This window comes from Oncorhynchus masou, chromosome 33 (assembly GCF_036934945.1).
Source record: "Oncorhynchus masou masou isolate Uvic2021 chromosome 33, UVic_Omas_1.1, whole genome shotgun sequence".
NCBI classification, from domain to species: domain Eukaryota; kingdom Metazoa; phylum Chordata; class Actinopteri; order Salmoniformes; family Salmonidae; genus Oncorhynchus; species Oncorhynchus masou.
This window is the reverse complement of record NC_088244.1, coordinates 43,339,189-43,363,764: the sequence shown is the minus strand read 5'-3', so window position 1 is coordinate 43,363,764 and position 24,576 is coordinate 43,339,189. Positions and strand designations below refer to the sequence as shown.

Sequence of the window (24,576 nt, the reverse complement as noted above, 5' to 3'; positions counted from 1 at the left end):
GTTCGTAATTTTGGTGCTCCTAGAAAGGAGACGTGTGGATGCAGGTGCGTGGATGCAGGTGCGTGTTCCGTTTCGAATTTCTTTCACAATAAACAAACAGGCTAATTCTGGTCAGAACAACCCCGGGTACTTCGCCATGTCCTCTTGTCACTGTACATCAAACATAGTGATCATAAACATTGACACTGTATATGACATGAGTTTTATGATATGGATATAGGAAGTGGACTGTTTGGCTTGCTTGTATGACATCAAGGCAGTATTTATTATAACCCTCAACATCTCATCTTTCAAAATACATAGAGCCCTCTTAATTTACAGCATTTCTCTCACTCAGAACATTTACAAAAGTTATCAGTGTTATCAAATTATCAGTGTCCAAATCTGCCATTTTCAACCCATATACCGGATAAGAGCGTGAAAGGCTACATAATGTTGTTTTTTTTCAAAACGTTATAACATAGTTTTACAACTCTGTTTGTAAGCTTTTAAATGATATCAATCTCAACGGTTTATCTTTTCCAGTGATGAAGTGGGGTATGCAAAACAGGTCGACTTTGAGCACCTTTTTCTCTTTCAAGTTTTGGCATTCAGGTCCAAAAGGTCACTCACTTTCTGAACACTTCTACAATCGGCAAATATGTATGGAAGGTTTTGTTCAAAAATCAAAAAGGGGTGCTGTCAAAAAGTGACTGAATTCAAATGGATTTTTCCCATAGTAAAGCATCTCAAGGCTGTCCTTATAGTTAGCAACAGACGTTGTGATCAGCCGATCCACCACTGTATCGTAATGCAGAATCGAGAGCAGAAACACAACAGTGCAACCCGTCTTAGCCAGCCCCAGAGGACACCAACCAACCTGTGCGGCGGCCATAGTTAATAAATTAGCCATATAATTCCATCTGACTGCCGTACAGCACACTTGGGAATGAGGGTCCAGTCTCCTCCCGCCCCGTGGGCCCATTTAGCTGTGTGTCTCCCAGGGGCCACGGCCACCACGCTATATCAAACCTTTGATCAGCGGTGGGTGGTGACGGTGATGGCCGGTGGAGCAGGTGTGTCCTTGTGCAGATGCCAGTCCACCATCCCCTCCCGAGCCAGTCCAACCCTTCCACTGCCCTTGAATACACAGGGAGGCCCCCAATTAATCCTGTTATGAAAATGGTAGTGATCAATCACACTGTTTTTTTTGTTCCATCCGCATTATTCACAAAGCCTCCACACGGGGCTTTCCTGGTAGTCAATTAAGACAGAGGAGCGGGGAGAGGAGGAGGAGGGATCGGTGTCCAGTGTTGGAGAGAGCTCAAAGGCGTCTCAGACATCTGGAGATTAGTCAAACCTGTACTGCAGAGGGGATCATTTGGTACCGACACCGACCATTCCTCTTCAGAACACAGAGTACAGATCCTGTACTCTGTGGTGGTGTGGAGCAATACGGCCCATAGCGTATTGCTTTTAAAATGTATGGCTTTAGAGTTTGTCCAAAGTATCCTTCCTGAATGTCGTTGACTAAGATTAATGCAGTCGAAGACTGTGTCCAATGGGTCGTTGATGATGATGGCACCGGAGGTGTTGGCTGCCGTTTTACGGGCTCCTAACCAATTGTGTGCGGGTTTTTTTCGCATTATTAGTAATTTAGTTTGTACATAATGTTTCTGCCACCATCTCTTATGACCAAAAATAACTTCTAGATATCAGGACAGTGATTACTCACCTCGTACTGGACGAAGATTTTTTCTGTAACGAGTCGGATGCAAAGGATTTACTTCAGACACCCAACAAGGCCCAAATCACCATCATTCGCATGAAGAAGAGACGGGGACGTAGGTCGGGTTGCCTTGTAAGGATCCGACGGCGAGTGTTTATCATCAGTCCTATTAGCCAACGTGCAATCATTGGATAATAAAATGGACAAGCTCCAATCAAGACTAACCTACCATTGATTAAGACCTTTAAACAGGTCAACATTCACAAGGTCACAGGGCCAGACAGATTACCAGGACATGTACTCCAAGCGTGTGCTGACCAACTAGCAAGTGTCTTCACTGACATTTGTACCTGTCCCTGACCGAGTCTGTAATACCAACATGTTTCATGAAGACCACCATAGTCCCTGTGCCCAAGAACACCAAGGTAACCTGCCTAAATGACTATCGACACATAGAACTCGCATCTGTAGCCATGAAGAGCTTTGAAAGGCTGGTCATGGCTCACATCAACACCATTATCCCAGAAACCCTAGACCCACTCCAATTTGCGTACCACCCCAATAGATCCACAGATGATGCACTCTATTGCACTCCACACTGCCCTTTCCCACCATGACAAAAGCAACACCTACATGAGAATGCTATTCATTGACTACAGCTCAGCGTTCAACACCATAGTGCTGTGAATGCTCATCGCAAGCTAAGGACCCTGGGACTAAGCACCCCCCTCTGCAACTGGATCCTGTACTTCCTGATGGTCCACCCTCAGGTGGTAAGGGTAGGTAACAACACATCTGCCACGCTAATCTCCAACATGGGGGCGTGCTCAGTCGCCTCCTGTACTCCCTGTTCACCCCTGACTGCATGGTCAAGCACGACTCCAACACCATCACTAAGTTTGCCAACGACTCTACAGTTGTAGGTTGTGTCGTTGGCAACGCTGAAAAAGCCTATAGGGAGGAGGTCAGAGACCTGACAGTGTGGTGCCAGGATAACACCCTCTCACTCAACGTGATCAAGACAAAGGAGATGATTGTGGACTATAGGAAAAGGAGGACCAAGCACGCCCCCATTCTCATCGACAGGGCTGTAGTGGAGCAGGTTGAGATCTTTAAGTTCCTTGTTGTCCACATCAACAAACTATCATGGTCGAAACACACCAAGACAGTCATGAAGAAGGAACATCAACGCCTATTCCACCTCAGGAGACTGAAAAGATTTGGCATGGGTCCTCAGATCCTCAAAAAGTTATACAGCTGCACCATCGAGAGCATCCTGACTGGTTGCATCACTGCCTGGTATGGCAACAGCTCAGCCTCCAACCGCAAGACACTACAGAGGGTAGTGCGTACGGACCAGTACATCACTGGGGCCAAGCATCCTGCCATCCAGGACCTCTATACCAGGTGGTGTCAGAGGAAGGTCCTAATAATTGCCAAAGACTCCAGCCATCCTAGTCACAGACTGTTCTCTCTGCTACTACACGGCAAGAGGTACCGGAGCGCCAAGTCTTGGTCAAAAAGGCTTCTTAACAGCTTCTACCCTCAAGCCATAACACTCCTGAACAGCTATTCAAATGGCTACCCAGACTATTTGCATTGCCCCCCCCCCCACTCTCATTTTTACGCTGCTGCTACTCTCTGTTTATTACTGAAGTTTTTTATTACTTTTTCTCTTGACACATTGATGAAAATAATCATGGCCTCTAAACCTTCAAGCTGCATACTGGGCCCTATTCAAATCAAATCAAGTGTATTTATATAGCCCTTTGTACATCAGCTGATATCTCAAAGTGCTGTACAGAAACCCAGCCTAAAACCCCAAACAGCAAGCAATGCAGGTGTAGAAGCACGGTGGTTAGGAAAAACTCCCTAGAAAGGCTACAACCTAGGAAGAAACCTAGAGAGGAACCAGGCTATGAGGGGTGGCCAGTCCTCTTCTGGCTGCCGGGTGGAGATTATAACAGAACATGGCCAAGATGTTCAAATGTTCATAAATGACCAGCATGGTCAATAATAATAATCACAGGCAGAACAGTTCAAACTGGAGCAGCAGCCCTATTCCAACTAAACTACTGAAAGAGCTGCTTCCTGTGCTTGGCCCTCCTATGTTGAACATAATAAACGGCTCTCTATCCACCGGATGTGTACCAAACTCACTAAAAGTGGCAGTAATAAAGTCTCTCGTGAAAAAGCCAAACCTTGACCCAGAAAATATAAAAAACTAAATCGGCCTAAATCAAATCTCCCATTCATATATCGAATCTCAAAAAATCCTAAAAAAGTTGTTGCGCGGCAAATAAAATAAAACTGTGAAGGACCTCGGCGTAACTGATCTCATTTTTAACGAACATATCAAGACTGTTTCAAGGACAGCTTTTTTTCCATCTACGTAACATTGCAAAAATGAGAAACTTTCTGTCCAAAAATGATGCAGAAAAATTCATCCATGCTTTTGTCACTTCTAGGTTAGACTACTGCAATGCTCTACTTTCCGGCTACCTGGATAAAGCACTAAATAAACTTCAGTTAGTGCTAAACACGGCTACTAGAATCTTGACTAGAACCAAACAATTTGATCATATTACTCCAGTCCTAGCCTCTCTACACTGGCTTCTTGTTAAGGCTAGGGCTGATTTCAAGGTTTTACTGCTAACCTACAAAGCATTACATGGGCTTGCTCCTACCTATATTTCTGATTTGGTCCTGCCATACATACCTACACGTACGCTACGGTCACAAGATGCAAGCCTTCTTACTGTCCCTAGAACATCTAAGCAAACAGCTGAAAGCAGGGCTTTCTCCTATAGATCTCCATTTTTATGGAATGGTCTGCCTATCCATGTGAGAGATGCAGACTCGGTCTCGACCTTCAAGTCTTTACTGAAGACTCATCTCTTCAGTGGGTCATATGAATGAGTGTAGTCTGGCCCAGGAGTGTGAAGGTGAACGGAAAGGCACTGGAGCAACGAACCACCCTTGCTGTCTCTGCCTGGCCGTTCCCCTCTCTCCACTGTGATTCTCTGCCTTAAACCCTATTACCCTGTCACTGGCTTACTGGTGCAATTCCATGCTGTCCCTAGGAGTGGTGCGCCACGGATCTTCCTGTCCGGATTGGCGCCCCCTCTTGGGTTTGGGCCGAGGGGGAGATCTTCGTGGGCTATACTCGGCCTTGTCTCAGGATGGTTGATGGTTGAAGATATCCCTCTAGTGGTGTGGGGGCTGTGCTTTGGGAAAGTGGGTGGGGTTATATCCTGCCTGTTTGGCCCGGTCCGGGGGTATTGTCGGACGTGGCCACAGTGTCTCTTGACCCCTCCGGTCTCAGCTGCAATAGTTTGTGTCGGGGGGCTAGTCTGTTATATTTGAAGTTTCCTCTGTCTTATCCGGTGTCCTGTGTGAATTTAAGAATGCTCTCTCTCTCACTCTGAGGACCATGCCTCAGGACTACCTGGCCTGATGACTCCTTGCTGTCCCCAGTCCACCTGGCCGTGCTGCTGCTCCAGTTTCAACTGTTTTGCCTGTGACTATGGAACACTGCCCTGTTAACCGGACGTGCTACCTGTCACAGACCTGCTGTTATCAACTCTCAAGAGACAGCAAGAGCGGTAGAGATACTTTGAATGATCGGCTATGAAAAGCCAACTGACATTTACTCCTGAGGTGCTGACCTGTTGCACCCTCTACAACCAATGTGAATATTATTATTTGACCCTGCTGGTCATCTATGAACATTTGAACATCTTGGCCTAGTTCTGTTATAATCTCCACCCGGCACAGCCATAAGAGGACTGGCCACCCCTCATAGCCTAGTTCCTCTCTAGGTTCCGGCCTTTCTAGGGAATGTTTACTAGCCACCGTGCTTCTACACCTGCATTGCTTGCTGTTTGGGGTTTTAGGCTGGGTTTCTGTCCAGCACTTTGACATCAGCTGATGTAAGAAGGGCTTTATATATACATTTGATTGATTGATTGATTTATTATCCATGCATAGTCACATTACCTCAACTAACCTGTGCCCCTGCACATTGACTCTGTATCGGTAACCCCTGTATATATACTGTTATTTTTGTTATTATTTTAAAAATGGTACTTTATTTTAGTGAACACTTATTTAACACTTATTTTCTTAACTGCATTTCTGGTTAAGGGCTTGTAAGTAAGCATTTCACTGTATTAGGTGCATGTGACAAATATTATTTTATTTCTTTGAAACTTACCGAAAGTTTAAAGAAGCAAGAACTAAGGTAGGGAAGCATCAAAAAAGTGCACAGAGAACACTTATCAGACTCGCTTTCAATGAGAATGCCAGATCTATAACTCACATGTCTATGTGAATTTTGTCATATTTCGTACAAATTTGCATATTGCACCCTTAAAGTCACTGTTAGAATATTAACAAACATAATTATAGACGACCATAGTCATACCATTCCATCACTGCCTGCCCATTTCATGACCTAAACAACATGAATGATTAACTTTTTCTCCAATCTGTGGCCTACATCTTTGTGCCAACAGTGAATGAAGCGATTGAATGAAGTAAGCGATGCTCTAGTCTTGTGATCCTGCTCCAATACATTAGTCAGTGGAGGATGACAGCACCCTAGTCAAGCTGGTCTGGAGAAGGCAGTCTGGTTGCACTGAGTCACGTCAGTGTTTTCATCCCAAATGGCACCTTATTCCCTACAAAGTGCACTACTTTTGACATTGTATCAACCGGAGATTCTAGGATTTGCGTATGCAAATAATTATTGGGATTTATCTAACATGCTTTCATTGCTAAATAAAAGCAATACTATTTGTGCTAGTAAACAAGCATTATAACCCCACCTGGAAAACGGTCCCTTTCATTCACCTTTTTGGTGACAAAAATGCCTGGTTTGCTGTATGATTTGGAGATGTTGGAAGTGGGACATGACAGTTCCTAAAAGAAAGCACAATTTCATTTTATCACTTTTCTGTAGACGTATGGGCAGACTGTTTTCATATTTTTTCGGTTTGAAAAAGTTTCAAACAAAAAATGCATATAGCGAGTGCCAAACAATGGCAGTGCATTCTGCAACTGATTGTCTATTCAAGAAAAACCTACATTTTCCACAAAATGACAATATTTTTTTGCAAAACAGTTGATCAACCACTTATGCTTACGCATTGTCTGAGATTTGCGTGGAGATACTTACCCTTTCCTCTCAAGTTAAATTTTTATAAATACCAACCTTTGCGGGAAAACTGGTGCCTGCAAGGTTTAAAGCATTTGTCGTGGGCACGCACCTTCGATAAATGAGGCCTCAAGACACCTTAGGGTCTGAGTCAAAAGTAGTGCACTAAGGCTGCGATTACACAGCTAGCCCGATTCTGATAGTTCTTTCTCTAATTGGCCTTTTGACCAATCAGATCATATCTGGAAAAATCTGATGTGAAAGATCTGATTGGTTAAAAGACCAATTAGTTGGTTAACATTATCAGAATTGGGCTTCCTGTGTAAATGCAGCCTATATAGGGAATATGGTGCCATTTGGGACACACTCATTCTGGGTTGAAGTGAGAGTCCATCACAATCCAGGGGAGAGAGAACTTTGATAGAGACTGCAGGGTGACAAAATAATGCAGGCTTCCCAAGTGTCCATGGGGAAAAATACAGTGGAGCAGACATCCATTCAGCAAGCCATACACAGACAGACAGACAGTCACGCAGACCAGACAGAGGGTAGAATGGGGGAGGGGAGCATCTATTACAGAAAATATTCAATGTGCACCACCCCTCTCTCCCTCTATCTGAGGGCAGCATGATGGTGAGTTATTTTACCGCAGTTTGGCACAGCATGGAGCATTCAGCTCCCCAGATGGTCCTCCTGGTGATTCACTTTGCCGCCTTGTCTGTTGCTGGGCAGCACGGAGGGCTATGATAACATCACACACTTTTCAGGCCAGACTTGAATATATGAGGCACATTTGTGTGTACATTTTAACAAGCATGTTCCAACAACAACAAAAAATCCCCTCATCTGTGGGCTCTCATCCTATACTGGTATGGCCAAATAGCATTATGAAAGGTAATCTCTTAACAAGTTTAATGACGGTCTGGATTTAAAAGCACTACAAACCTCAGTCATACACAGAAAATAATAATTATAGCACAGCTGGGGCTTATAGATTGCTGCAAGCCAGAAAAGCACACAACTCTTACTGGCCTCCACTAATTTATTAGGCCAGGAATATGCAACTCAAATCCTTGGGGGCCAGATTGGTATCATACTTCTCTCCCAGCCCTAAAGCTAACACACTTGATTAAACTAATTGCATTCTAAAATGAAGACCATGATTAGTTGATTATTGGAGTCAGGTGTGGGACTGGGGCAAAGGTGTGGCCCCCGAGGACTGGAATTCACCATCCCTGCATTAGTCACTAGTCTGGGCTAGCATGCTACTCTTCCAGCCAAGTGAGCATGCTGTCCTGCTTGCATAAGTTAACTCTTATCTACTCCACTAACATTGGCTAACAACGCCCCACAGCTAAACATGCTGCTAACATAACGTTATCCTAGCAACTACTGTACCTAGCCTAAGATAACAGTCCTCTATGCTAGCTAGTGTGGGGCTAACAGGCCTCTCAGTTAGCCAGGCTAGCGTGCCATTTCCTGAGTCAGTGTGAGTTTGGCAGGCTCTGGCAGGGGCACCTCCTGCCCTTTGCAATGTGGGCCAGTGGGGGTGCGAGAGCAGACCATGGCCCGATTTCACCTCCGTCCGATCCAGCGATAGTACGGCCAGGAGCCAGGAGATGACAGCATCTCATTGCTGCCGTCTCTGGGACCGATAAATCTTCCCCAGGCTCTGGATTTGTGCAGGCATGTTTGAGAATACACCATTGTCTCTAACTCTGCCACAGCTGTTCAACTCATAACACCAAGTTTAAAACATGCAGGCCAAAGTAAGAGTCGAGCCTGCAAAGTTGGGGTGAAGTCAGACTTGCCAACTATAGCGTGTTTGACAATGGAGATTTTGAACACACATATCAGCCATTTCTAAACGACGCATAGCATACAGAGGTCTCTTAACGGCTATTAGCAGTGCGGTTAAATACTTCAGAACTGAGCCTGTGTGATTCCTTTGAATTTGCATGAAGTGTTTCAGGCCTTTGCACCACACTGCATGTTTTTCTGATTAGCACATCCCCCGTTTCCATGGCAAAGCAGTAAACTGTGGCTGTACTGGATTTTCCACCTGGTCATGTTAACCTGATTCCACACTGCACATACTCCACAGAGAATAGTTTCATAAAAAACTATAGACCCATTTTATATATATATATACACATACATACATACACATTCACAGTATAAATGTAGCATTTAGTCATTTCTGAACATACTCTATGTAAACAGTGGTACCCATAGCCTATGCAGCACCACAGAGAAGACATATCTTTGTTGTCAGGTAGAGGGAGGCCTGTTTTGTGTTTCCACTAGGACCCTAGCTAGATGACTAATGAATACAAATGTTCTAAATTGATCCTACGAGCCAGACAGCTTTCATTGTTCCATTTCCATACTAAGAACATTTCCTTCTCTCAGAAGCAAAATAAGGACACTGCAGTCGACGGAGTTGGCTTCTCTGTCTCGCGATGGGGTTGCCATGTTGAGATCTGCATACCCGGGCAATGGGCACAGACCACATTCATTGAAACTGGCTGGTGGTAGTGAGGCTAGCAGGGGTGGGAGTGAGAGTGAGGAAGGCTGTTGAGAGTGAGCCTCTGCCCGCCCCCCTTGCGCTCTGGGCGGCTGTCTAGGACAGATTATGCTGGCAGCCGGCCAACCCAGTGCCAGCCCCTTTCTTCCAGTGTTCCTGATCAACAGAGCACGCTTTGTGCTGAAATGACAAACCACAAAGTCAAGCCAACATCTGCAGGATGAAGGGGGGGCAAGGATAAAGGGCTAGGGGGGGGCTGCAGGAAGGGCCAGACATGAGTGAAAAATAATTTCAGATTCAGCCGGTTGTAGTCGGTGGAAGTGATACATACTCAAAATATCTGTTGCATTGCCATACAAAATGTTTGATAGAGAAGGGTGGGAAAAATGGTATTTAAGCAAAGACAATGTACAGTGATTATTATCTTACCTATACAACAATGTGACAAAGGATTAAGTTAAATCAGACAGCTGAGACTTAAGACTTGTTCACACTGCAGGCCTTAATGCTCAAATAAGTTTCGATTTTTAAAATCGGTTTTGGAATACTGCCTGTCCAAATCAGATTGGTAGTCATTTGCTGATATGGCCACACTAGTTGTCATGCTAATTGTGGGTGTGTGTGCAGTGGCATAGAATGATTGGTGATGGTGCTCATGTTTCCTCTCACTCAGAAGTTGTTGTGTAGCAACTTGCAAGCTAAGGTGACAACAATTACTATGAAGGTGGTGGCTTGAAATATCCGATTCCATGTGCTTTTTGGCTGTTCAGACTGCAGGAAAAAGATCTGATTTGGATATGCATTTTTTTTGTTGAGTCACTTCAAACTGCCAGTGTGAACAAAGCTTTAATGTACCTTTGGGGCTTGACATCTAGAGCGATTGTATAAAATCCGCCTCTAAAAGCAGATATAATTTGAGGCAAGTTGCTGATTGTATATAATGGCTGTACATAAGGCTACACTCTAAATGTGACAGAGGGAATGTGGTGTGAAAGCTTAGCCATCCACGACTACACAGAGACCTTTCCAAGAGGATTTAGACTTGAGGAAAACACAGATTTGAAGAATTTGTAATTATGTGTACTACCTAGTACCTTTCCAACAGGGGGCATTGTCTGTGCTCCTTAAAGTAAGCATGCCTGATCTTTACTGAAACGAGCATCTAACACATCATCTTGAGATCCAAGACAGAGCACAACAACCAAATGTAAAAACCACACAGCAACAAAACAAACCAAGCAGCAGCAAACAACACAGCTAATAATAATAACAACACATTCAATTTAAAGCGCCTTTAAAACAGTACTGGAAAGAATGAGCAGCAGCTAACAAGCCTATAGCCAAAGGTACTCCCAATGCTCCACAAAGTAGTGGCGATCGGTGCCGTTTAAGATGAGGGAGGATGATTATTGTTTTTATGAGCATGGGCTTATTTCTATTGCAGCATATTTTGGATGGCTGTTATTCATATTCCATTCACCCATCATGAGGTTGCTACAACCTAGCCTATGAAAGAACGTTTACAAAGTAGGTGCACAGGTCGAAATCATTTTGAGTAATCAAGGTGACAGACACATTCAATACTGCCTTGCACACTCTTGCCAGCATCTAGCTGATCTAGAGTGTAATCATTAGTCCAACAGTGGCAAATGATAGTTTCCATTGGACAAATTGGAAATATGTTTATCCCCAATTTGTTCCGTTTCTTCCGTTTAAGAAACATTTTTCAACAGAATCGCCAGACTGAATTCACCCTGATCACAAGTACACAATACATTTTCATAGCAGCCACATAAAAACAGCATGATACATTTGCTCGTTGTATATATAATTAATTTTCGCAACTATCTACGCGGTCTCCTTCTCACCTTTTCCCTTGCTTGTGGACTTCAGTGCAAAACACATCGCAGAAAAAAAATAGCTAGCTCCATTATCTATTAAATCTCCGGTTTGGGAATATTTTGGCTTCTCAGTAGATTACAACAGTGATGGAAAGAGAGTGTATGTTGCCAGCGCTCAATGACAATAGCCTACAATAGCTGCCAACACCTTAAACAAGTTGACATATTTAGGGACCAGCTGAGTGGCCAAGTGGTCTAAGGCACTGCAGAGCAGGGTTTGATTCCAGGCTGTGTCGCAGCAGGCCGCGACCGGGAGACCCATGAGGCGGTGCACAATTTGCCCAGCATCGTCTGGGTTAGGGAAAGGTTTGGCAGGCTGGGATGTCCTTGTCTCATCGCGCTCTAGCGACTCCTTGTGGCGGCCGGGAACATGCATGCTGACTTCAGTCACCAGCTGTAATGGAGTTTCCTCCAACACGACTGGCTTCCGGATTAAGCGAGCAGCGTGTCAAGAAGCAGTGCGGCTTGGAGGGGTCGTGTTTTGGAGGATGCATGGCTCTCTCTCTCTCTCAGAAGTTACAGAGATGGGACAACACTGTGACTACCAATTGGATATGATGAAATTTGGGAGGAAAAAGGGTTGTTGTTTTGAATAAATAATAATAATTACACATTTAAACCAAGTATTCCTACCACCGGAGCAAGACCAAATCCTCCACTCTTCATTCAGCCCTTTGCAGATGATTCTGAATTCAAGCAGCCCTTCGCAGCTGATTACAAGAGCAATAGTTATGTTTATAGCTGCGGATATGTGCTCATTATTGGTGGTTGAGAAGAATAGGGGGTTTCAGCACCTTGTGATAGTGCTCGAGCCACGTTATGGACCAAGTTCAGAAAACAGGTAGTACCCGCTCTATGTAAGCAAGCTAAAAGGCGAAGTTGTCAATGAATTGGCCTATGCACCCTGTTTCGTACTTACTACAGATGGATGGACCTCCAGGGCTACAGCGAGTTAGCAGTGACAGCCCATCACATTACCCCAGAGTGGGAAATGAGAAGTACCATGCTACAGACACGCCCCTTTTATGAGTCACAGAAGTGCGCATACTTTTCTCTTTGTAAGAAAACATTATAGGATAGCATTATAGCATTTCATGTGACAGCACTGAAGAAATGACACTTTGCTACAATGTAAAGTAGTGAGTGTACAGCTTGTATAACAGTGTAAATTTACTGTCCCCTCAAAATAACTCAACACACAGCCATTAATGTCTAAACCGCTGACAACAAAAGTGAGTACACCCCCAAGTGAAAATGTCCAAATTGGGCCCAAAGTGTCAATATTTTGTGTGGCCACCATCATTTTCCAGCACTGCCTAAACCCTCTTGGGCATGGAGTTCACCAGAGCTTCACAGGTTTCCACTGGAGTCCTCTTCCACTCCTCCATGACGACATCACGGAGCTGGTGGATGTTAGAGACCTTGCACTCCTCCACCCTCCGTTTGAGGATGCCCCACAGATGCTCAATAGGGTTTAGGTCTGGAGACATGCTTGGTCAGTCCATGACCTTTACCCTCAGCTTCTTTAGCAAGGCAGTGGCCGTTTTGGAGGTGTGTTTGGGGTTGTTATCATGTTGGAATACTGCCCCTACTGCCCTGAGGCCCAGTCTCCGAAGGGAGGGGGATCATGCTCTGCTTCAGTATGTCACAGTACATGTTGGCATTCATGGTTCCCTCAATGAACTGTAGCTCCCCAGTGCCGGCAGTACTCATGCAGCCCCAGACCATGACACTCCCACCACTATGCTTGACTGTAGGCAAGACACACTTGTCTTTGTACTCCTCACCTGGTTGCCGCCACACACCATCTGAACCAAATAAGTTTATCTTGGTCTCATCAGACCACAGGACCATGTGCAATCTGATTGGCTACACATTAAACAGGTGACTTATCCACCGCCAACTATTGTGCAGTTTGATTGGCTACTCAATAGTCACATGATTGATCCACTTCTGGATTTGAGGCAATCTGTAACGTCTTGACTGAAATTAAATTGAAAGGCCTGTCTCTGATGCAGTGCCAATATAATTATCTAACTATTGTCAGATGTTTAATTGAATTTAGATAACTCAACACCCTTTTTATACAATAATACATGATATCTACGTAGGAGTTGTACATTTCATTTCACAATTATGATTTACCATGTCATGGCGTATCCTCAATTATTTATCCGAATGCATGTATAAATAACTGAATAGATCAGAGGGAAGGATGAATACATTTTATTTAAGTATTGCAATAACTGAGCCAGCATAACTTCTAGTGTTGTACCTTGGGGGCACCAGTCATGTGGGAACACTAAAAACCTAATTACTAAACATGTTGTTGTTTTCCAAGCAGTGAGGTGCACATGCTATTTATCCTTGCGTTTCATTACGGGGCATTATTAAACTTTTAAATCTAATTGAGTCCAATTACTTTCATTAGAGCCGAACACTTGAACCGAGGCAGGGGTTCAAATGCAGTCTGTTATAAGCTATTGCTCTTCCTTTGGAGAGAAACACAGGGGGGAATTCCAGCACAAGGTTAATGTCAGCTGTGATTTAGGTTCTCAGCTCGACCCGATCCAACGTTAACGAGCTGCACATGACACAGTCCAGGAGTGGAACAACAATATACAGGCATACCTTGAGAACAGAATTGGGTAACACGTCCATAAATGATGCCTCTCCATGAGAGCATGTTTCCTCCCATTAGCTTGTAAATAGCTGGTACAAGGTTAAATTACTTAAAAATATCTTTCACTCAGTATAAGTACTTATGGTGTTATCCCCCTTCCTCTCACGCCAATTATTATCATATACTTTATTTTTCATTGACTGTAGTAGTCTGACATCCTGGTCTTTCAAACATGCTAAAATTAACATTTCTCAGGAATGACACCGTTCAGCACATGTATAACGAGTGAAAATAAACACACACAGCCCTGGAATAACCTCAATCCCTAGCAGCGTTGCCGTTGTTGCAATCTTATCTCAGGTACACAAACGTAAACCTGTCTCCCTCCATTTAGTATGATATATCATGTTTCGTATGGTATGTATTAATTTGTGAATTTCAATTATCCATGTCGTATGATATGTTACAAACTACAATTCATATATGTTACGAATTGCAATTTGTATAATATGTTACGAAATTGCAATACGTATGATATGTTACGAATTTGTTGTGGTAATGTAAGCTAGGCTAGGGGTTTGGGTTCGGGGTTAAGGTTAGGGGTTACGGTTAGGGTTGGTAGTTAAGGTTAGGGGAAGGGTTAGCTAACATGCTAAGTTGCAAAGTAGCTAAAAAATAGTAAGTAGTTGCAAAGTTGCTAATTAGCTAAAACGCTAAAGTTGTCTGTTTTGTGATTCGAACACGCAACTTTTGGGTTCCAAGACGTTTGCGTTATATGCCCACCTATCCTCCCCGACTAACCTCCCTCCTTTTGTTTTCGGGTCATTTAAAAACCAAAAACATTCTGACATAAAGAGCACATATTCAACTTAAAAAAAAACAACAATTTTCACATCTCAAGAGGTTAAATAAAAAAATGACTATAGTAATTGCATATGTAACGGATGTGAAACGGCTAGCTTAGTTAGCGGTGTGCGCTAAATAGCGTTTCAATCGGTGACGTCACTTGCTCTAAGACCTTGAAGTAGTAGTTCCCCTTGTTCTGCAATGGCCGTGGCTTTTGTGTAGCGATGGGTAACGACGCTTCGAGGTTGACTGTTGTTGATGTGTGCAGAGGGTCCCTGGTTCGCGCCCGGGTATGGGCGAGGGGACGGTTTAAAATTATACTGTTACACATATTAACAGCCAAATAAAGTAACAGGGTTGATGATTTCATCTTAAAATCAGCCATAAATCCCCAAAAGTTACAAAAAGAGTAGAACTATGATTTAACTATGTTCAACATTTCTTTATATATATATTTTTTTTAAAGGAATAGTTTTACCATATTAAAATGAGAGTTTTAATATGGAAAAAATCCCCATGTGGTCTATATTAAAGGGCACTTCATTTAACATAACAGGCTTTTATTATATTTTAATATAACAGGCTTCACACCTGAGTTCCAAATATTTCTAACGGTCACCCCAGTGTGAGTTTTGTTATGCACGTGATGTCAGAATGTGTTCTAAAATGTGATTGTTACGTAACAGGACAGTTAACCCAGGCTGTCCTCAAACCAAGGCACGCTGCCTGCTAATTATTCATAGGCTATGTTTCAACCTGTCGATTTCAAATTATTTTCTAACAAGTTTTATTTTCTAACAACAGTTTGAATTGAGGTGTGTTCCGCCTCCTCATTAATTCACATAGAAGTAGCCCATTTCACGGACAATTTACGTTTGAGGCATTACTGAGCCAGATAAACTTCTCTCTTCAAGGAGAGCCCAAGCACTTCCCCAGATCAAGCATGCAGACATTTGCGCATCTCCAGTCAGAACATAATTTGCATGACTTTTCCGCCTGGCACCCGCATTGCCTTCATTGTTGTTTTCCTTACTAATAATAACTTTGGACATGTGTGCTTCTTACGAAGCCACTCCTTCGTTGCTCGGGCGGTGTGTTTGGGATCATTGTCATGCTGAAAGACCCAGCCACGTTTCATCTTCCCTTGCTGATGGAAGGAGGTTTTCACTCAAAATCTCACGATACATGGCCCCATTCATTCTTTCCTTTACACAGATCAGTCATCCTGGTCCCTTTGCAGAAAAACAGCCCCAAAGCATGATGTTTCCACCCCCATGCTTCACAGTAGGTATGGTGTTCTTTGGATGCAACTCAGCATTCTTTGTCCTCCAAACACGACAAGTTGAGTTTTTACCAAAAAGTTATATTTTGGTTCCATCTGACCATATGACATTCTCCCATGACATCTTCTGGATCATACAAATGTTCTCTAGCAAACTTCAGATGAGCCTGGACATGTACTGGCTTAAGCAGGGGGACATGTCTGGCACTGCAGGATTTGAGTCCCTGGCGGCATAGTATGTTACTGATGGTAGGCTTTGTTACTTTGGTCCCAGCTCTCTGCAGGTCATTCACTAGGTCCCCCCGTGTGGTTCTGGGATTTTTGCTCACCGTTCTTGTGATAATTTTGACCACACGGGGGGAGATCTTGCGTGGAGCCCCAGATCGAGGGAGATTATCAGTGGTCTTGTATGTCTTCCATTTCCTAATAATTGCTCCCACAGTTGATTTCTTCAAACCAAGCTGCTTACCTATTGTAGATTCAGTCTTCCCAGCCTGATGCAGGTCTACAATTTTGTTTCTGGTGTCCTTTGAAAGCTCTTTGGTATTGGCCATAATGGAGTTTGGAGTGTGACTGTTTGAGGTTGTGGACAGGTGTCTTTTATACTGATAACAAGTTCAAACAGGTGCCATTAATACAGGTAACGAGTGGAGGACAGAGGAGCCTCTTAAAGAAGAAGTTACAGGTCTGTGAGAGCCAGAAATCTTGCTTGTTTGTAGGTGACCAAATACTTATTTTCCACCATAATTTGCAAATAAATTCATTAAAAATCCTACAATGTGACTTTCTGGATTTTTTTCTCCATTTTGTCTGTCATAGTTGAAGTGTACCTATGATGAAAATAACAGGCCTCTAATCTTTTTAAGTGGGAGAACTTGCACAATTGGTGGCTGACAATACTTTTTTTGCCCCACTGTATGCAAGTATGTATGTATGCATCATAATGTATTTACTGTTTTATTAACATGTTTTCAAGTACTGGTGACAAAACATGCATTCCGATTATTGCATAGATTGTAATGGCCACATGTGAAAGTTGTACTGATTATGATGAGCTAATGCCAAGCTAATTGCCAGCTATGTGTGGCACCATGTTTGTTGACATCATACAATGCATTCTGATTGTCATGTAAACGTCTGTCAGTCCAAAGATGTTATCACAAAACGAGGTGAAGGGATGGTTCGCTCATCTTTCGAGTAAACTTCCGGAAGTGAATGATGTAAATAAATTATGTAAATAAATGATGGTAGATGACACACCCCCTTCAACATGCATACTGCAAACAAACCCAACTTATCTTGTAACCTCTTATCTTATCTTTGACGCGAAAAAAACAAATATGGTGGCACGCATAAACTACACATCATCAGATTACTTTCAATTTTTAGAACGTGTTTTACTCAATTATTTTGATCAATGGTGAGGTCATCCGTGATGTGATAAATTGTAAATAGTAATTGCTATTAGTTCATTCATATTATGATTTCTGTCAGCCGAGAGTTAGCTAAATATGACCGCTTTAGTGAAGTCACTCTTACCTCAGTTAGCGCTACGACTAATGTAGCCTACATTTTCCAGTTTGGAAGAGAATTGTGTTATGCGGTCTCTACTCCTGTGAATGTCTGAACATTTGAGGACATAACATTGTAAAGACTGTGTTTGTGCCAAAACAATTCTGTGAAAAAAACAGTGTAACCAGCTCAAACGCTGACTGTTGTATCAATCGTAAGGGGACATTCTAAATAAGTGTTCTAATCACACCGGTTTGAGCGTACGCTGCAGGGACCACTGTCTAATGATCACCTGTGTGTTCGTATGTGTCAAAGAGTTAAAGGTCTACTTTGGTCAAAACCGCAAAAATAAAGCCTTTAAACTGTATAACTAATCAATGCACCATGTTATATCTGGAGTACTTCTCCTGTATTATCTGGTGTCCTGTGTCATTTTTTAAGTATGCTCTCTCTAATTCTCTCTTTCTTTCTCTCTCTCTGAGGACCTGAGCCCTAGGACTATGCCGCAGGACTACCTGGCATGATGACTCCTTGCTGTCCCCAGTCCACCTGGCAGTGCTGCTGCTCCAGTTTAAACTGTTCTGCCTGCGGCTATGGAACCCTGACCTGTTCACCGGACGTGCTACCTGTCCCAGACCTGCTGTTTTCAAATCTCTAGAGACAGCAGGAGCGGTAGAGACACTCTCAATGATCGGCTATGAAAAGCCAGCTGACATTTACTCCTGAGGTGCTGACTTGTTGCACCCTCGACAACTACTTGATTATTATTATTTGACCCTGCTGGTCATTTATGAACATTTGAACATCTTGGCAATGTTCTGTTATAATCTCCACCCGGCACAGCCAGAAGAGGACTGGCCACCCCGCATAGCCTGGTTCCTCTAGGTTTCTTCCTAGGTTTTGGTCTTTCTAGGGAGTTTTTCCTAGCCACCGTGCTTCTACACCTGCATTGCTTGCTGTTTGGGGTTTTAGGCTGGGTTTCTGTACAGCACTGAGATATCAGCTGATGTAAGAAGGGCTATATAAATAAATTTGATTTGACCCTCATACCAGGTCATTTAATGTTTAAAAACAAACAAAAAATATGAATAAGATATTTGGCTACAGAAGTGCCCTTTCTTACCAATCTCTACAGCTTCAGTCCAAAAACTAATCCTGTGAAATGACGTCAACACATACTGAGGGAGTTACTGGCTAGCTTAGCTAACAAATTAGCTACGTCTGTTGTGGCTCACATGACCAGAATGATACAGACAAACCACCAAAGGCACACCCTATTTCTGTTTGAATATTGAGAAAGGGGTGGTTGTTCAGTTGTTCGTGCCCAAAGTCGACCTTTAAAATTCCCGGAACGACCCATTTGGCTTAAGTAACCTTCTGATGACAGAATGTAACATATCATACTAATTGGCGGGTCAGAGATTTACAGTTACTATGTTATGTCTATTCTTTGAGGCCAGGCTGGACGTTGAGTAATTGTCATTCACCAGTCATTTTTATTTCACTCATTTTTATTTGAGGTTAAATGAGGCTGTTTCCAATCATATAGAACCGTATTAGAATAATTTAGGGCATTTACAGTAAAGTATAAACTCTGCTGCTCTGTATCAATGAGGAAAACTCCCAACTGTCACTAAAACCATGTCTGGATTCTTCCATACTGAAAACATGACCATGTATAAACAATTTGAAGTAATAAATGCCAAAGTTGATGTGACAGTTGATGCTAGAACAAACATGTTTATGTCCCATTGAAGAGTTTATTGTGAGGTTCTGAGTGCTGAAGGACGTGTCATGCTTCTCTTCTAAAGTCTTCTATGAAAGCCTCTGACGTGTTGAGAAGGACGTCACTTACTCTTGGTTTTGTCCGTCTGGCTGTTTTTACTTTTGGTCTTGGCAGGAAACAAGCGCAGCAGGGCAAATGCTGGGGGTAAGGTTTGGCCTTGAAATGGTGGGTTGGTTACATCTTTCACCATAATCACATATTCACCTATGGCAGAGAGAAAAAAGCAATTCAAATGTAAATATTAAGTGACATTGTACTCCCAACTCACAAAGGTTGAGGAAATATGGGTCTAGTCGTCAATGGGTTAACAGGTTGGCTGGTGGCTTCAGACTCTGTGCTCCCTGGGGTCAAAGGGACTTTGTTTGATACAGAAGGTTGGCGTTGGCTGCTGCAGTGATATGACCTTGTCTGAGACGAGGGGACAGTTACATTTCCATAATGTTTAACGGTATCAACACAATCATTTTTGATCTGGATTAAATATCCTTTAGTCCCTGAAGAAAATGATGGAGCTAATGCTAACTATAGCTGGTTGAGTTCATGCTTTATGTTGGATTCCATGAATGAAATCAAACCATGAATGACAGCACATAGGCAATGCAGTACCACAGCGATTGCACAGATAGAAAGGCTGTTCAGAAGCAAATGGTTCGCCACATGTGCAGAAAGATCACATCTGAGTTCACTTTCTTTCTTCCTTTGTCCTCTGGTAATAGGGCGGCGCACAATTGGCCCAGCGTCATCCAGGTTTGGCAGGGGTTGGCCGTTATTGTAAATAAGAATTTGTTCTTAACTGACTAGCCTAGTTAAATAAAGGTGAAATAAAAAAAAAAGTCAATCCGCCTTGCGTATATACTCACCAGAAAGAGCGAGGCGGAGAGAGAGGGGACTATCACAGCTGAAAGGGCATATCCCATGACATCACACTGTGTCCTGTAAATCCGCTGGGTTAACATGGCACAAAGACATCAGAGCCCTGGCCCTCTAGGCCGATAGGTTCCTCAGCTGTTGTCCTCTGGCCAACCGCTCTAGTCCACAGAGAGCTCAGCAGCAGTGGCAGCCAGGCGATCGTTTTACCGTGGGGCAGGCATTCTTCCTCCGGGCTATCACTTCATCATGGTGCATCCCAAATAGCACCCTATTCCCTATGTAGTGTATTACTTTTGACCAGGGCACTATATAGCCCCCATAGGGCTCTAGTAAAAAAAAATTGTGCACTAGTGAAAAGGGTGCAATTTGGGACGTATAGCATGCCTCCACACAGCGGCAAAGGTAGTGTTATGGGATAGAGGAATCAGGTCTGTAAGCTTAGGGGGTATAGTATCTATAGCGGGTAGGCTCCCCGAACATAAGCACCACTTCCTGAGTTATGGGCCCGCCACACATGTCCCCTGACGTATGAAATATCACCGTCGCTGGCTGAATGACTTGCTGAAGGAGAGTTTTGTGTGTGTGGGTGCGTGCATGTAAGAGGGTATAAAAGGCAAAATCTAAAACAGTTCGGAGAATATTCTTAACTTAAAGTGCAAGTCAAATTATTTTGCATTGTATATTTCGTATAGATAAACTATGTACAACTCATATACCATGCATAAGTAACTAGGGGAACGTCTAATTTTCACTTTTTTTGTTCACAATTGGTTGAACGTGCAAGCAGACAGTATGCTACTTAAATGCTAGTTATGCTAGTTAAACATAATGCAGAGTGAGATTTCTCAAACTTCGTATTGTGTTTGATCCTCCATCTTAGATAGTGTGTCCTTAGGCAAGGCTGGAAATATCATTAAGGAAAAATAAATCTACAAAAAAACTGAAGAGAAGAGAGCATCTTTAGTTCCAAAAGCAGGAGGAACGCAAAATTACAGAGCTGCTGCCTGTTCCCTGCTCCTCGCCACAATGCTCCCAGAGAAGACCAAGGAAAACATCCACAGAGGTCTACAGCACTGGAAATAAAACTCCAGCATGCAGGTTACTTCAGAGGGGAAGGGATATGGGCGGACAGGTGCTCAGTTTCTGCATGGTCGTCACCAATCTAATTTCATATCCCCCCATATATTTATGAGTCTTTTTATACATGAAACACTGTGAAAGGAGAGGGTAATGGAAATGCTGTAGGAAGCTCCGCTCTGTTATTATCTGTTAAACACTTGCCTTATACGTTCCTTTAATTTTTTGATTTGCTTTCCACTTTGTTGCCAGGGGTCTGAAAGAAAGTTTCAATTTTTGAAAATGAGCAAAAGGCTTTACCTTGACCATAGGGCAGGTCTGACTTAATATCACTTGGCAGAAGAGTCATGCCCATAGGGGGCACAAGGGCACGTGCCCCCTCACATTTTTCAGATGTTAAAGGGCAATTCCACCATTTTTCAAATCATTTTCATCATCTCCAGCACAATACCAGTCAAGTCAAAGTCCAAAAGGGCTTCTTAACAGCTTCTACCCCCAAGCCATAAGACTCCTGAACAGCTAATCAAAGGGCTACCCAGACCCCTCTTTTACGCTGCTGCAACTCTGTTTATTATCTATGCATAGTCACTTTAACTCTACCTACATGTACATATTACCTCAATTACCTCAACTAACATGTGCCCCACCCGCACATTGACTCCCCCTGTATATATATTTATTTAACCAGGAAGGGCTCATTGAGATTTGAAATCTCTTTTTCAAGAGCGTCCTGCCAAGATAGGCAGCACCGTGTCATTACACAATTACAGACAGACAACATGAAAAACTACAAGTAATCTAGTAAAAACAATAGAATTCACAAGTGAATAACAAAATCATAAAACAGCAAATTAAAAACATTGACAGGTCAGGGAATCAGCCTCAAAATACAGACTCGCTTGTTATAAAATGTTCTCCCTCTGTCAAGAAACTTGTTTTCTTACTTTTTAATCCTACCCTGTGATGTCAGAGAAGCATTTTTTAGGACCTTGATTCTTATCTTTTTAACCAGAGATCATAGAAACACACATCTAGACACTGGTATAGAGCTGGAAATAATAAATGAGGTTGAAAAGTGGCGGAATTACCCTTTAAATGAATTACTAAACTTCATTTGCAAGCTCACATTTTCTCATAATTATTTCTAAAAAGATCTGTCATCTGTACTTTGCGGAGGGGCCACACTGACTGGACCACGCAAAGAGTACCCCCCGTTCTCCCTAGTAAGCGGTTCACTCCAAGGTGCACCACAGAGCAAAAGATATGCTACGGTAATGGAGGAGGAGAAAGAGTTTTCAATGACACACACTGTTTGATTTTCGCTGCCGGTGATGGGCAGGACTCACAGGAGGTATGTTTGTAAATTCATTTGATCAAGCTATTGATTCCTTCTTGAGGAATAAATAAAACAAAAAGGTTTTGTTGTATCTTTGTAACACTAGCCACCTAGCAATTTTATGAAGTTGGCTTCAGCTAGCCAGCTAGATACTGTTGAAGTTGGAAGTTTACATACACTTAGGTTGGAGTCATTAAAACTTGTTTTTCAACATCTCCACAAATGTCTTGTTAACAAACTATAGTTTTGGCAAGTCGGTTAGGACATCTATTTTGTGCATGACATGAGTCATTTTTCCAACAATTGTTTACAGACAGATTCTTTCACTTATAATTCACTGTATCACAATTCCAGTGGGTCAGAAGTTGATGATGTCATCGCTTTAGAAGCTTCTGATCGGCTAATTGACATCATTTGAGTTAATTGGAGGTGTACCTGTGGATGTATTTCAAGGCCTACCTTCAAACTCAGTGCCTCTTTGCGTGACATCAGAAAAACAGACCGCCACAAGTCTGGTTCATCCTTGGGAGCAATTTCCAAACGCCTGAAGGTACCACATTCATCTGTACAAACAATAGTGCGCAAGTGTAAACACCATGGGACCACGCAGCCGTCATACCGCTCAGGAAGGAGACGCGTTCTGTCTCCTAGAGATGAACGTATTTTGGTGCAAAAAGTGCAATCAATCCCAGAACAACAGCAAAGGACCTTGTGAAGATGCTGGAGGAAACAGGTACACAATTATCTATATCACAGTAAAACGAGTGCTGTATGAACATAGCCTGAAAGGCCGCTCAGCAAGGAAGAAGCCACTGCTCCAAAACCGCCATTAAAAAAAGCCAGACTACGGTCTGCAACTGCACATGCGGACAAAGAACATACTTTTTGGAGAAATGTCCTCTGGTCTGATGAAACAAAAATATAACTGTTTGGCCATAATAGCCATTGTTGTGTTTGGAGGAAAAAGGGGGATGCTTGCAAGCAGAAGAACACCATCCCAGCCGTGAAGCACGGGGTGGCAGCATCATGTTGTGGGGGTGCTGGTGCACTTCAAAACATAGATGGCATCATGAGGCAGGAAAATGATGTGGATATATTGAAGCAACATCTCCAGACATCAGTCAGGAAGTTAAAGCTTGGATGCAAATGGGTCTTCCAAATGGACCATGACCCCAAGCATACTTCCAAAGTTGTGGCAAAATGGCTTAAGGACAACAAAAGTCAAGGTATTGGAGTGGCCATCACAAAGCCCTGACCTCAATCCTATAGAACATTTGTGGGCAGAACTGAAAAGTGTGTGCATGCAAGGAGGCCTACAAACGTGACTCAGTTGCACCAGCTCTGTCAGGAGGAATGGGATGGAATTCACCCAACTTATTGTGGGAACCTTGTGGAAGGCTACCCAAAACGTTTGACCCAAGTTAAACAATTTAAAGGCAATGCTACCAAATACTAATTGAGTGTATGCAAACGTCTAAACCACTGGGAATGTGATGAAAGAAATAAAATCTAAAATAAATCAAGCTCTCAACTATTATTCTGACATTTCACATTCTTAAAATAAAGTGGGGATCCTAACTGATCTAAGACAGGAAATTTGTACTAGGATTAAATGTCAGGAATTGTGAAAAACTGCGTTTAAATGTATTTGGCTAAGGTGTGTGTAAACTTCCGACTTCAACTGTAGGTTCCCAATCTCCCAACTAGCTACCAAGCCATTTCAGACTATCAATCATCAAGTTAGAGTAGCTTGTCTAACTATCTTAGCTGGCATGTCTGCTGGCAAGGTTGCTAGACGTGAGAAAATACTCAAATTGCTTTAATTCTTGGGTTGTGACACTATATACCAGTGTAGCAGTTTTACTAAACTCCTAAGGCATAAGCGTTCTTAAAGAATCAATATGCATCATTCATTAAAATGACAACTGAAAAGGTAAAAAGCTATGATTA

General features: G+C 42.8%; 1 protein-coding gene across 1 annotated transcript in view; it reads right to left on the bottom strand.

Moving 5' to 3' along the window:
- Positions 1 to 19,039: 19,039 nt before the first annotated feature.
- The window catches only part of LOC135527388 (MORN repeat-containing protein 1-like), a 78,593-nt gene continuing 73,056 nt past the window's right edge, over positions 19,040 to 24,576 (bottom strand). Inside the window, exon 14 of the mRNA XM_064955902.1 lies at positions 19,040 to 19,547. Coding sequence (XP_064811974.1) covers positions 19,405 to 19,547 — 143 coding nt within the window. The 3' untranslated portion in view covers positions 19,040 to 19,404. The remainder of the gene's footprint in view (positions 19,548 to 24,576) is intronic.